A 14595-nucleotide genomic window follows, 5' to 3' on the forward strand; every position below is an offset into this window, starting at 1 on the left:
AACCTTTGTTTTTTACAGCTCTATAAACAACGTGTTAAAGGGGGTTGCCATGTTGTCCTCTGGGAGCTCAGCTGGACAGCACAACGCATGCTGAAAGGTCCTGAGCAGTAAACTCTGAAACACTGACGCCGAGGTTTCATTTCTACTTGACGTTCCTGCTGTCAGCTGGGCGGCTTCAAGAGGTTTCGGACAATTCAGTATCTTTATTATAAAATCGATCTGTTAGAGAGACCTGCTGGCTTCATGGTGTGGATACTTGCCACAAAGCTGCATCCTTTGACTGACTGGTGGCGTCAAACATAGGAAAGCAAAGCAAATCGTGTAACTGTGTATCTTCACCCTCATGAAATAACACAAAAAAATTCCATGCATCATAAACCCAAATAACAGAAAGGTTGATCAGGCTAACAGGATTTAAAGCAGCTGCTCAGAATTACAGCAAAGAATAAATTCTATTCCTTAACTGAGAGTTAAAATGTTTTACTGGTAGGAAATAAAAAGAAAGCTGTATGGCTAAAACATTTGCCAGACTAATGGACTTTGAGATTGACATGTTAGCTTTTTGGCTATAAGGTAAACTTTCTACTAGTTAGTTAACAATTTTGGTTAACAGCTGAAGCCTTTGGGCCCTAAATAGGTTAATAAATAGTGATGTTTTGGAAAAAAATATGAGTAGGAGTAAAAATTGTAGCAGGTAAATAGCTAAAAACCTTTAGTTGAAACATTTAGGAACAAACTAAAGCTACATTTTAGGATGACACATTTAACTTTTGAAGAACAGTTACACTTAGTTCAAAACAAAACTTTTGCTAGAATGCTGCCTTTTATCTAACAATTAATTTGTTGTCCAATCGTTAAACTTGCAACAAAAAGTTAAAGTTTTTGGATTAGAAAATGGCCAGAAAAAAGGCTCAACCTTTTGAGAAGAACTTCTGACAGTTGAATTTTTGGGGCCTAGCAGTCACTGCTGCGTAGCAACTAAATTAAAACTTTAGGCAACACCGAGGCAACACCTAGAAACGCTTCACATATCTAGGTGTTGGCTAATATATGAAACATTTGTCCAAATTTATCACACACACTAAATTGACAAACTAACTGCTCAAATTATCCAGCTGTTACAGTTTTTAGCTTATAGGCTATACTAAGTTTAGAAAAGTATCACTAAGCAAAACACCATCACAGATTTGCACAAACCGTGGAACAAAATCAGCATTGTATTTTTTTGCAGAACAATGAACACATTTATTCACTTTAAGCACAGAAAATATCACAATCATTCTGTTTGTCCTGCTGGTCTGAAATGTCCAAAACGTGAAAGTGGAAAGAATTTCATATTTATGTATGAATAAGTGATTAAGAGGTTTTAACCAACAGAGAAGGCATTTATCAGTGAACAACATTTTGTTTCATGAAGCAACTATATTTTGTACTTGTTCTGGTAAAATAAATCTAGACATATAGAAACGTTTATGGTTCCAGGTTTTGTTGCTGTTGGTTGCAGCTCTGTGGACTGAAAGTGATCCTGGGAACAGAGCTAGTTTATGTTCCAGTTCCAGTTTATTGGATGAAGTCGTTTTTCACTGGTTGATGCAAATATTTATTGGTCTTACTGGAGTACATTTTCTCCAACTTCCATGTTGACTGGTATCGGTACTATGTAGAGCGTGATGACTTTCTTTTTTTTTCCATCTCATGAAGAAAATTGTCGCTCAAAAGACTTTTGGTTTAGTAAACTGATAAAACTGCTTAATCATAAAAAACTGTAAGTAATGCAAAAAAAGATGGCACAACAACATGAAATATACTGTGTAGTAATTAGCTACAAATAATGCCTCAGTAGGGGGTTGATTATGCATGACCTTTATATAATAAATGTAAATGGCTCCGATGCATTTCATGCAGCAATAGTTAAGCAAATAATATCTCATTACTGCTTTTAATGTTGCATTAATCACCAAAATTATCCAAAAAGATCCACCTGTTTGCACACATACTCAAAATGCACATGCAAACACACACACACACACACTCGTACACACACTTAAAGAGGTTGCACTTGTTGGATCAGAGCTGCTTTCAGGCGCCATAAACCGAACAGCAGACCGTGAAGAGTCCAGGCAAACAGGAGCTGCTGTCATAAACGGGTTCTGAGTGAGCAGCTCATACCTGAAGGGCTTCTTTTGTGTGCCGAGTCTCTTCCTCAGAAACCTTACGAGAAAAAAAAAAATATATATATATATATTCATATATATATTGAGTTATTTTCTTCCTTAACGTCCTCCTCTAAAATGTGTTTATAGTGACCTTTAATTCAGTTTAGGACTCGCCAGGCCTGTCATCTCAAAACACTTCAGAAGACAAAGCGGTCCAATGCATACCCACTTATACAGAATACTATTCTGTCCAGATTCAAATCAAATCAAGTCAGTCATAAAATAAGATTCGGTCCAATTCAGTCATATTTACTGTACGATACAGTCACATTCAGTAGATTATGTAATGCAGACTGGTAAAGCATTCTCTAACGACGGCTTCATCATCGCAGTGAATCATTTGGTCCTGTTGTTTGTCAATAACAGCGTCTTAGAAACTTTCTACACTTGTTTCTCTCTCTCTGTGTGTGTGTGTGTGTGTGTGTGTGTGTGTGTGTGTGTGTGTGTGTGTGTGTGTGTGTGTGTGTGTGTGTGTGTGTGTGTGTGTGTGTGTCTCAAACAGAGTAGTATTATTGATCAGTGTGTAGCCTCTCCGGCCTTTCAGACGCTTCATCACCAGCTGAATAATACATGACGCGCTGATGAGAGCAAAGCTGCACCAGAAAACGGACAAACTCATCATTCCTGGAGGAGATTCATTTCCCACTAATTAATTGTCATTTGTTCAGAGCTTCAATCAATAACAATCCTGGCTGCTCTTTAACGGATTCATTCAACCTGTTAAGTTATGAATTTTAAAATATATTTTAAAAAAACAACAAAAAAACGGCATCAGTGGCTGAAAGCGTATTATTTGGTTGTTTATTTTTTTATGACTTCAGATATAAAAACAAACCATGTTTACATGGTAATCTATTCTTTGCTCTTGCCTTTAATTTTTACCTCTGAATATCGTGCCAGCATGTAACTGTTGTTGCTGATGAAGGCAGTGTGGCTCACCGCCTCGGGCAGCACGACCTGGGGGCGTCCGGTCCGTTCTGCCAGTTTAGAACCAGATTCCATCCGTCTGTCTACATCTGTTGACACTAAAACTGGCATCATCTGATTTATGGTTCTGGATTCTGCCTCAAACTTAAAGAATTTTTAGCTGCATATCTAGACTGGTTCAATGTGGACAGAATTACTGTATATACAGCAAACTATTCACAACTATTCTTTTACAACGCATCATCCTGTATTAGCATTAAACAGCGATTCATTTTTTTTCTATCTACAGTATCTACAGTCATATTCATTGAGGCTCATTTGTCAGGTTTAAAGTACCTTTTGAAAATAACCAGGTATTAAGCATAGTTTTTATTAAACCCACATTTCTGTATTCTAAAATGTATTTTTATATATATTTGTCTGATGTAATATCTTACTTTAAAATGTCATGTGTCTATGAGCCACAAGGGAAAAATCATCAAAACTAACAGAAATAAAAGCTTTCAAACATCCAACTGTGTGAAATTAATTTATAAAATGTGTTTCATGTAATAATAAATCTCCTGAAATAAATGCACTTTTCTTTAATATTATAATTTATTGAATTGGTCTTTATAAAAGCCATCTGTTTGTGTAAAAAGCGCAAAACTGAGGTTGAAAAAACAATTCTACTGGTTCAGATAAAGTTACTGGGTCTTTTCCAGATCAGACTCTGTCAGATCAGTGTGTGTAGGCGTGCGTGTGTGGGGGTGTGTCTGTGTGTGTGGACCGTTTTGCTTCCTATTCAGTTACATTACAAGGCGCCAAATCACAGAAAAACAACTAAAACATAATAATTAATTCTGGCACGTGTCACAACACAGGTTCAATTCCCATCCAGTCAGAAGTCGCAGTCACACTGGATCCAATATAAAAAGGATGATGTTGCTCATCTTGTTTCTCATATTCCATAACTCTGCTGAGTAAGAAGCATTACTGTAGATGAGCAGGAAGCTTATTGCTGTGAGGTCATCTGTTCTTTACCTACATGAGAATTCAGCTTCCAACGGGACGTGTATTGATTTTAATAAGCGGTTTTTGCGCTGTCCGCGGTGCTGAAATCTATAATATTTCAACTTCTTTCCCCCACAATTGCATAAAAAAAATATGAAAATACTGGAACAAAATTAATTTGTCATGTTTTTTTTTAACAGCCTCACACTTCTCCACATTTCAACTCATTACACACACACACACACACACACACATACACACACACACACACACACACCCACACACACACACACACACACACACACACACACACACACACACACACACACACACACACACACACACACACATACACACACACACACACACACACCCACACACACACACACACACACACACACACACACACACACACACGCACACACACACGCACACACACACACACACACACACACACACAATTAAGCCTTCAATTAAAGCCGTGGTTTTCTCGGTGTTGCGTTTTAATGATAAATAAAGTGACGCATTCGCAGTCCAGATCTGTGACGTTCGACTTTGAGCGCGAGCCGATAAGTTTTGTGCAGATGAACGAGGCGTTTTACGCGCCGCTCTTCCAGCAGAGGGGTGTGGTTAAGTTCCCACAGCGCGTCAGGTACCGGTCCCCACGCTATATAACGCCACGGACCGGAGAGGAGAGCAGAACAGGACAGGAGCACCGAGGTGACCGAACCACAGGACAAGTCCAACTGTAAGTTTCCACTCTGTTCACTGACGATTTATTTGCGGAAAGTCTCTTCTATTTGCGTGTTGCATTCTCAGCATAGTGTCAGATTAACTCAGGTTTATATGCTGGATTCAGTTTGAAAGCAAAACTAGTGTGTTGACTTTTTATTTATTTATTTTTCTTTGGTTGATGATGTTGTTTAAAAAAAATAAAAAAAGTTGACCCTGGATGCCTAACCCAAGCCTCGCTTCTCAGATGGCCAAAATGCTGAGATCGTGGGTGATGTTCGCGGCTCTGGTCGTCTGTCTGCTGGTGTGTTGGAGCGGCTTCGCGGACGCCTACCCTCCCAAACCGGAGAGACCCCAGAGCAACGCCTCGCCGGAGGAGTGGGCCAAGTACCACACAGCTGTCAGGCATTACATCAACCTCATCACCAGGCAAAGGTCAGTCCAGAGGATCAGGGCGGAGACTTTGTTCAAAAGGTTCTTTTTGTCCTTATTTGTAATGTTTTTATTTCATGAAAATTAAGAAAAACAAAAAAAAAAATTTTTAACACCATTTAGATGATTTATTCTTAAAAAGAAAAAGTACAGATAAGATTTATTTTACATTGAGAACCTTCTCCAGTCCCTATAATTCGTGGCACCATTATATCCCAACATCACCACCTCCAACACCACAGAGCCTCTCCTGAAACAAACAGATTATTTACAGCAACCTTTATTATCTTACGGGGAAAAAATTAGAACTGGAAAATGCTACTAATTGAACTTGATGGGTAAATAACTGGTTGATAAGAAAAATAATCTTTTTTTGTTTTTTTTCTGATGAGCCACTGTATTTTCAAGCTGCTGTATTTTTGAGATAAACCTGTCTGATCAGTCAGCATAACCATTTTAATGTCAGCCTAATGCAAAAATAAAATGTTTTTGACAAACAGAATGCAGTTTGGATAATTCAGAGGTCAGTGTGTTTTAAACAGCAGAATGATCCATCAAATGTCTGACCAGTTTAAATGTGTAAGTTTATGATCAAAGCAGCCGAGACTCCTTGGCCCTTAGCCATAACTAAAGTCATATCTTGCAAATAATCAACTTTATGTGCTTTAACCACATGTCCAGATAAGCAATAGAAAACATTTTTAGGAACTGGAAAATAACAATTTTATTGCTTGGCCCCAGGCTACGCTTCTCTGGACAAAGAGCCATATCACCCATAACACAATCTCAACTTCCTCTTGGGGAATAAATGATCTCGTGTCCTAGGATTGCTTCGCCTCATCCTGTTTAAAAACCTCCACTTAGTGTTGGGCTTAGTTTCAGAAACAACTGAAACTAACTGCTGGGTTAGTATTTTTAAAGTCATGCCCTTCATCTAAATCATGTGGCATGAAATGCTGATGCTGGCCAAGCTGGACGCCTTTGATGCCTCTGTTGTGGCATCCTGAACACTGAACTGAAGGCTGAGTAAAACCAGAGCGTTTATTTAGCTTCCTGGTTGTGCAATTGTCCTGTGATGGAAGCTGTGTATAGTCTTAGCATTAGCCCCTTTTCCTCTGTAATTAAACTGCCTGGATCTGCCAGTGCAGCTCCCTCACGCCCCAGGCAGACGCACGGTTTGCTCTTCAGCACACAGTCAGAGGAAACCAGTCCACCTGCCAGCCGGTGAACTTGAAAACCCTTATTTCCTTCTCAGATAATTGCACATCTCATTTGTGATTGGACTGCACGAGATTGCCAGGGCACGCACAAAGGCTTCTTGGGAGTGTGTGCAGTTTACCCGTCTTTGTTCACAGCTTGATGAGCAAAGTTCAGGGGAAGGGGAAACCTCCCCCCCCATAAAACGTATTCCCCAAGGTTGAAATTCATAACAGTGTTGATGGGGGGTCATGCCTCCAGGCTTTGTAAAGCAAAGAGAAGGAGGACACTGGAGACTTTCCCACTGATGTTTGATTGCAGTCATTACAAGCAAGTGTTTGACTTTCTTCTTTTTTTTTCTCTCCAGGTATGGAAAGAGATCTTCCCCTGAGGAGGCAGTAGCCCGGCTGCTGCTGGGCGCAAATTCTGACCAAGACGACGAGCCACGGTGAGAAAACACGGGGGATTCACCCAGAGGGCAGAAATAATGACCATTTTCATGTCTAAAGTCAGTTTAATCTGTCAAGGTAGAAATGCAATATGTACAAGGACAGTCTTATGCTGTGTAGTGAGTATCATCAGTTATTAAGATCAATCAGTAAAACACAATAAAAAGGGAAGGGTGTGATTTTATATATACTAGGTATTTTTTTACAGGATTTGCCTTTTTTTTTTTTTTGTCTTGCAGCTCCGACTATGCTGGCACATGGTGAATGAGCCCAGACTGAATCTAACCAGCTACCCAGTTCCCCCCACCCACCAATCAACAATCAAAACATTTCTCAATGGAGCACCTGCACTGGCCACTGGACACAGTCTCAATATTTAATTGTCTAATGTGCATGCAAATCAGCGTCTCTCTTTTTCTGTTTGTTTGTTTTCGGACAGTAACTGTATGTATCTGTTGATTCTCTAAAATTGTAAATAATTTGTATCTATAAAAGTCTCTTCCCAATAAAGATCTAAGTGGAATTAAAAAAAAAAAAGTTTGACAAGCTAGCGCTCTTTTTTTAAAATATATTTTTCGGGGTGTAGTTACATTTTCTACCACTAGATGTCACCATAATCATTTGCCGCGCACATTTGCAAAGCATTTGCAAGTCCGTCTCTTTGGTTTGCGGCTCCTCTATGGGTTCTCGTCGACGCCAGCCGACGGACCTTTAACTTCGCTCAGGTCTACTAGAGCTAAACACGCGGTTTGACATCACCGAGGTTTCCCGGGCTTCTCTTTGGAAACCGTACCGGTGCGTAGAGGCGGCCCCTTTGGTCAATGGAGCCGTTAGTAAGGGTCCACGCGCCGTTGTAGGCAAGGTAAAGATAGCTGTGTGTGTGTGTGTGTTGTGAGGGGGGCTGCTGCTGAAGTGACGGCACACAAGCTCCGCTGCGCCTCAGCAACTGACAGACGACCACCGGTGAACGCGCTGACCGTCCTGCTGCATCTCAAAGGCGGGAAGAGTCCGGATACAGGTGCCCGGCGGGCAGGCAGGTGAGCGCATCAGCACGTCGCTCTTCTGCCATGGCTGAACGTCGTGCTTAGTTTGTGTCTGTGGGTAGCTCTCACACGGCTTCACAAGCTAAGCCTTTCCCCTTTGTTGCTCAGCATGTGGTACATACACGTTGTTGTCTGCTAACTCAACTATTGACGTCATTTGTTGGCTCTTTGAGGGTCCGCGTAGAGAAATCCCATTACCACCCATCAGAATCATTTACTGTCCAATCTCAGGACTGCAACGTTCCGCACGCGACAGGCTCGTGCGCCTTATTTTCTCCCAGTCGGTAGATATTACTAATAATATAATGCTAACCGAGCTGGCCTCCCTGTGTGTTTGCACCTGCGCAACAGTAGGCGGAACGAACGCAGACTGTGTTTCATTTCCATGTTGACAAAGAATGGATGGACGTCATGCACCTGTCCGAAGCCATTGCGCATGCCCACACTTACTGAGAAGGTTGCGGAGGTGTTCGAGCGCGCGGAGCTACAGAAGGACACGTGCTGCTGTGATGGGAATGTAGTGTGATGTATGTAGAGGAGCTATAGGTGAAAATATGCAGGTTTATTTCTATTGTAATGATCCGAATTAAACATAGATATGAGCAGATGCAAATTGATTTCTAGTTAATCTGACGTTACCTTAAGTTTAGCTTGTATTTCCATCCAAAACAATACAATCCATCAGAATTTTATGTTTAAAAGAAGGCAAAGCCATGGATGGATGGACTGAGAAGTTATCACAGTCATGGATGGGCATTAATTTCATACTATTTTAAGTGTTTTAAAACCTTATCAAAATGAAAGGTTTAAAAACTAAAATCAAGTGGGCAAGTTTGAATTTATTGGAGATATTCTCTAGTACACATGTGATCAGAAATATACATTCAGGCTCATATATATATAGATACATCACCAGTAATATTTGGATTATACATTTCTGATATTTCTGATTCTGAAATATTATAAAGTATTGCTACTCTTACTTGGGTAAATTTTCTGGATCTTTTTCCCACTGTGAGATTCTTCATTGTATGAACAAACTCATTTAAATCAAAATTGCACCTGATACAAACAATTACAGTATAAGTGAGATTTCTGTTGTGCCATTTAAAGGTCAAGTCAATTTACAGGAATATGTGTCACCACTGTAAGTATTTTACCCTGTTCTAATACATACAGCTCTGGAAAGCCGTAAGAACCACTTAAAATGATTGATTTAAAGCAGAACTCACAATTTCATCAAGAAGGTTCTGTCTCAGGAATCAGGCAAAATATGTTATTAGTTAGTTTAATAAGAAAATACATATCCCACCAAATTTTTGTTGCTAAAAATTTGTTGATTTTTAGCAACAAAAAACCATAACACTAATTTAAAAAAAAAATCCCCCCAAATAAGATGAGAAAAAATAGTGGTACCACCAAAAATCTGCAAAAAGAAAAATAAATTCCAGATCTCACCGGGCATATCTCTCTTTCCTGGGTGCAAGGTTCTGATCCAGCTTCCAAACGCACAATCTGTGACGCTGGGGCGAATTCTGACTGCCGTTTATGTCTTTTATTTATTTATTTTTTACTTGTTTCAAACATTCATCAAGGCAAATCTCCTGCTGCACAGATGTGACGGTGTGTGTCTTCCTCTCCGACACACACGGCCCTTTTTATTTGGTTATCACAGCCACACCTAAAACCAGCATGTTGCTGCCCAAAAATCAGCTTTAAACTGTGGAAACTTTAGGATAATTCAACAATCAACTGAAACTGTTCTAAAAAACAGTATGATATACTTACTTTTTATTTATTTAGTCAAACATAGTGGTTATGTTACAAGTTTCTCTGATTGTACTCTTTATAGGTATATGTTTGAGTAAAATGAACATTGTTCTTTTATTCTATGAACTACTGACAACATGTCTCTGAAATTCCAAGCAAAATCTTTTTTATTTATTTGCATAAACTGAGAAATGATCAAAATAACGAAAAAGATGCAGTTCTTTCAGACCTCAAATAATTCAGAGAAAACAAGGTCATATTCATTTAGAAACAACAATAATAATGTTTTAACTCAGGAAGAGTTCAGAAATCAATATTTGGTGGAATAATAACATGATTCAGTGCAGTGGACTCTTATTTTGTACCAGAGCTGTATACATTACCTAGTGTAAAGCATTGGTTTCATAAGTTTTATGTTGAAAACAAAAAAAGATTTGGAAAAAAAAAAATTCTGTCTAATTTTATTTCGTAATTTTATTTATCTGTTGTTTTCCCGGTTTAGTTCCTAAAATATCAGAATTCACACATAATGTCATCAGACATATTTTTGTCTATTTCATTACATTATTTTAATATATTAAATCAGATGTTCTTTATAATAATAATAATAATAATAATAATTATTATTATTATTACCGTATTTTCCGCACTATAAGGCGCACCTAAAAACCTTCAATTTTCTCAAAAGCCGACAGTGCGCCTTATAATCCGGTTCGCCTCATATATGGACCAATATTGAGCCACAACAGGGAAGCAACCGCCGACTTCATTTTCCCCCATAGAAGAAGAAGCGCGCGGTGCACGCTGGGTTTTGTGTAAAGACCCCAAAATGGCTCCTATTAAGAGACACGCTTACGACGCAGAGTTTAAGCTCAAGGCGATCAGTGTGGAACACGGGAATAGAGCAGCAGCCAGAGAATTTAACATGAACAATCAATGGTGCGGAAGTGGAGGAAGCAACAGCTGTTCATTTTGGGAATGAACGGAGTTTTCAGAACGCTGGTTTGTAATCTATTAATAAAGTTTGACTGACCTATCTGACTGTTTTGTTGACATTCCCTTTAGCGCAGCTCCATCTAATGGATTCATAACGTAACCCCAGCCTCCACTGTAGCGTCTATTCTTTGCGCCTTATAATGTGGTGCGCCTTATAGTGCGGAAAATACGGTACTATTATTTATAATTATTTTCATTTATTTTCTAAAAACATTCTAATCAGTTATTCAGTACTTAAGTAAACTTTTTACCACATACCACATGCTTTTACACTTACTTGAGTACCTTCTTGGATGGATACTTTTACTTTTGCTTGAGTGAAAATATAATATAAAGTGCTACTCTTGCGTGAATGTAATTTTTTTAGATACTCTACCATTCACTGCATAAATTGTCCCTTAACATGTTGCTAAGATACCGCAAACTTTTGCAGGTATTACGATGCATCTGACACAAATCAGACCTTAAATTGTTTTCCTTTGAAGCATAATGCACACATTTTTAGTTCCTTTCTGCTCCTAATATCACCCTGCTTTCTCCATCACAAAATAACTTTTGATGTGTGTTTGGGATAATTGTCCTCTTAGAAGACAAATCCGTCCGAGCTTTAAAACGCTGGATGTCATCTGAGGTAAAGTTGATTCAGAATTCCACCAACTTTGTTCAACGCACCGTCACAATGGCCACAGAAAAAGACCCTGACATGAGCAGCCTCTTCTTTTTGTGTGTTAGTTTCATTTATTCTAGAGACAGAATATCAACTAGAGTTCAGGGGGAAAAAATCACATAAAAGTCTGATTTGCATTTCCTGAGAGAAATAAGTCATTGACCCCCTGCTGTTACTCACCTAATTTAGCACACAGATTACAATCAGTCAGTTAATTACAAATCTCAGGACTGAACTCCACTCATTTCATCCCACCTTCGAATAAATTAACAGTGCCTCTAATTTGTAACCGGGTTTATTATTGAATAGTGGATAGTTTGCTTTTTGTCACTCCTAAGTTTGATTGGGGAAAAAATAGAGCGTTATACTGTCCTGCTAGATAAAACCTACTTTCCCAGATATTTATTATTAGAAACAAATGATATTGAATGACTTCTGTGAAATTAGTGCTCTAAAAAAATCTCTCCATGATGTAAAATCAAATAAAAACCCCTTTATTTGATTTTTTAAAAATGTTGAATCTTAGTCACAGAGGCCTCGTTTCAGAGCTGTTCACCGAGATGAAAGAAACTTCTTCACCCTATCAGGTTGTTCCCTTTAGTAATCCAGGGTTTTGCTGTATATTCCAGAGCCTTTGACAGCTCTGGGGGTTTGAGATAAAATCATCACGCCTGGATATACGTGGACAGAAACATTTCAGGTCCCGGCAGTTCCTTAAAAATTTAAGAGCTTCCTCTTGTCTTTGAAAATATATCCTTCAGTAAAAAAAAAAAAAAAAAAAGATTTACTTCACATCTTTCCTTCCCACCAGAGCTTTAATTGAATAATTTCATATGAAAATGGCAGAGTGACAAAGTCACACATTCGGAAAGATTGAAAGAGCAGACCTTATGCAGCAAACTACACACCCACCTGTTTATTTTTGAAAAACTTTTCATACATGTTGAGTCTACCTGAAAAAGCTTTAAATAACGCAAAACTATATTAGGGCTGCAATGATTCCTTGAATGATTTGAGTACCTCGATTATTAAAATTCCTCGAGAAAAATGTATCTGCCTCAAAGCTTCGTTAAATTATGTTTTATTATTTTAGAGCACGTGTTCCGGCCGCGTCATTATTTGCGTTGCACAGCGTTCTCACCTCTGCCTAAGAATTGTTGCTAAGTGTTAGCAGCATAACGTCCAATTTTCAAGTTCGGTCTGGGAGGATTTTATTGATTGATGATAATGTTCCGGGGTTTTATCGTTTTTTGGGGGAACCAATAAGCATCCCTAAATTGACTGGTGCGATGCTTGGAGTACGGCAGCTTTTCTCCTCCCAGAGCTGCTGCCTGAAGAGCTACTTGTTAAAGAAATTAGCAAATTTAATCCCATTGTTGAATGTACACACATATGCTTTTCCAAGGAGTAAACATCCGATGTCGGATTGCTAGTGAATGCAGCATTAAAGGATCTACGAGTCACTGATCACACTTCTTTTTACTTCTGCATTTTGGTTTAGCATGCAGCAATCAGACTGGGAAGTGAGGCATGTTAAGATAAATATATGTCACATGCTGGATAGAAAGTCTGTAATGAGTATTTTAACTTAAGTGGCTTTTACAGAAATCTCTGTTTCGCATAATTTACTCTGTTATTTCTTTAACCAGCTGATGATAGTGTTTATTTTCTCAGGATCAGTCAGCAGGAATGAAAGATGGAAAAAAATACAACAATGGAAAGATTATAAAATGTTTGGGATTCCTTTTTTTTTAATCTGGAAGACTGAAAGACGAGCAGAACCAAGTTTTCTCTGGTACTCAACATCACAGCTCAGAAAGTGCTACTGCACTTGTGCTGCTGAGAATGTACTTCTTTAAAAAAAGAATAATGTAGAAATATTGAACTTTTTTCCCCCCCAACATAATTTTATGATTTAGAAGAATATGAAATGTAAAGCTGCTGGTTTACTTGAGATACAACATCAAATTAAATTAAGGTAGCAATTGCTGCTCATCATCACAAGGCTAATTGTTTTTGTCTATTAAGTTAATCAAGTAATCATCCAAAATCTATGAGTAGAAAAACATTTATTGTGTCAAATAGTACAATTAGAAGAAATGTGATTAGAATGGGCCGCCGGTTGGAGACCACCGCCACCTGTGAATAGCTGAAATCCTTCAAATGCCCTTATAATAATTAATAATATTAATAATAATAATAATTTAATATTTCAAACACCAAATATACCTTAATCCACACAGTGGAAACCTTTTTAGCTCTACTGCAGATGCTAACATCTACGGTCTTACTTATCTCCACTCTTTGGGGTTCAGCCAATCAGTGTCAAGGAAAATGAATGGAGCTCTGATTGGCTGCTTTGCAAACGCCACCCTATAAATCTTAAATCGCATTGCGTCTTGGTCAGGGTTGTCCAAACTTTCTGTCACATGGGCCAAAATCGTCAGGGACCAAGAAAATAAATACAGAACTAAAATAAAGCAAATAAGGTAGTCTGATTTTTTTGTTTTGGTTTTTTGGAGTAAAAGGACATTAGTCATCGTAGATCCAAAACTTATAAAGAATTTTGCATGTTTGTTGCATTGTATGAAAGTCAAAGTTTTCAAATTGTTTAGGGCTTGACTGAACAAATTTATTCTCAGTATAAGGTCAGGATTTGGATAACTTTTTTCCAAATGCTTGCTGTATTTAGCCAAGTTTAATAAATTAAATAAAAGCTGATTTGGGGGAAGCAAAGCCAGATTTTCAGTCAAAATTTCTGGTAGATGTGTTTCTACTCATTATAAAAGCTGAGTTATAACAAGATGAATACTTTGTGTTGTGCGTTACATTTTCCATTGCAATAAATTTATGTTTTAGTAATTCTACCTTGATTAAAAATAAAAAAAGTCTCCATTTACATCAGCCGCCTTTTTTGGACAGGCCACATTTGTACCATTGTTGAACTCAGTCCAAATGGAACAGAAGCAGAAGTTCAATCAAACAGTAACATGATCAGTTGTTTTATTATTTTCATTCATCGTCATGCTGCTGCCTGCATTAGGAAACCTTTCAGGAGACTGAAGTCCACCTAAAACAGACCCAGTGACATCCATGCTTTGTTAATGCTTTCCCCCCCCCTTAAAGCCACAATTATGTTGACGTTTTCTTCTCCACACTTTTCAGATCCTTTT

At 38.3% G+C, this 14595-nt stretch overlaps 2 protein-coding genes across 2 annotated transcripts in view; both read left to right on the forward strand.

The window, feature by feature from the left end:
- The first annotated feature begins 4776 nt into the window (after positions 1-4776).
- Positions 4777-7483, forward strand: LOC102220977 (peptide Y-like). Its single transcript, XM_005811560.3, has 4 exons — positions 4777-4884; positions 5116-5303; positions 6865-6945; positions 7186-7483. Exons 2-4 carry the CDS (start codon positions 5116-5118, stop codon positions 7208-7210), a joined length of 294 nt encoding a protein of 97 aa, XP_005811617.1. The 5' UTR covers positions 4777-4884; the 3' UTR covers positions 7211-7483.
- A 112-nt stretch (positions 7484-7595) lies between these two features.
- The window catches only part of LOC102220715 (MAGUK p55 subfamily member 2-like), a 55510-nt gene continuing 48510 nt past the window's right edge, over positions 7596-14595 (forward strand). Inside the window, exon 1 of the mRNA XM_005811559.2 lies at positions 7596-7983. The gene's annotated coding sequence lies outside the window, so the exon portion shown is untranslated. The remainder of the gene's footprint in view (positions 7984-14595) is intronic.

This window comes from Xiphophorus maculatus, chromosome 10 (genome assembly GCF_002775205.1).
Source record: "Xiphophorus maculatus strain JP 163 A chromosome 10, X_maculatus-5.0-male, whole genome shotgun sequence".
Lineage (NCBI taxonomy): Eukaryota > Metazoa > Chordata > Actinopteri > Cyprinodontiformes > Poeciliidae > Xiphophorus > Xiphophorus maculatus.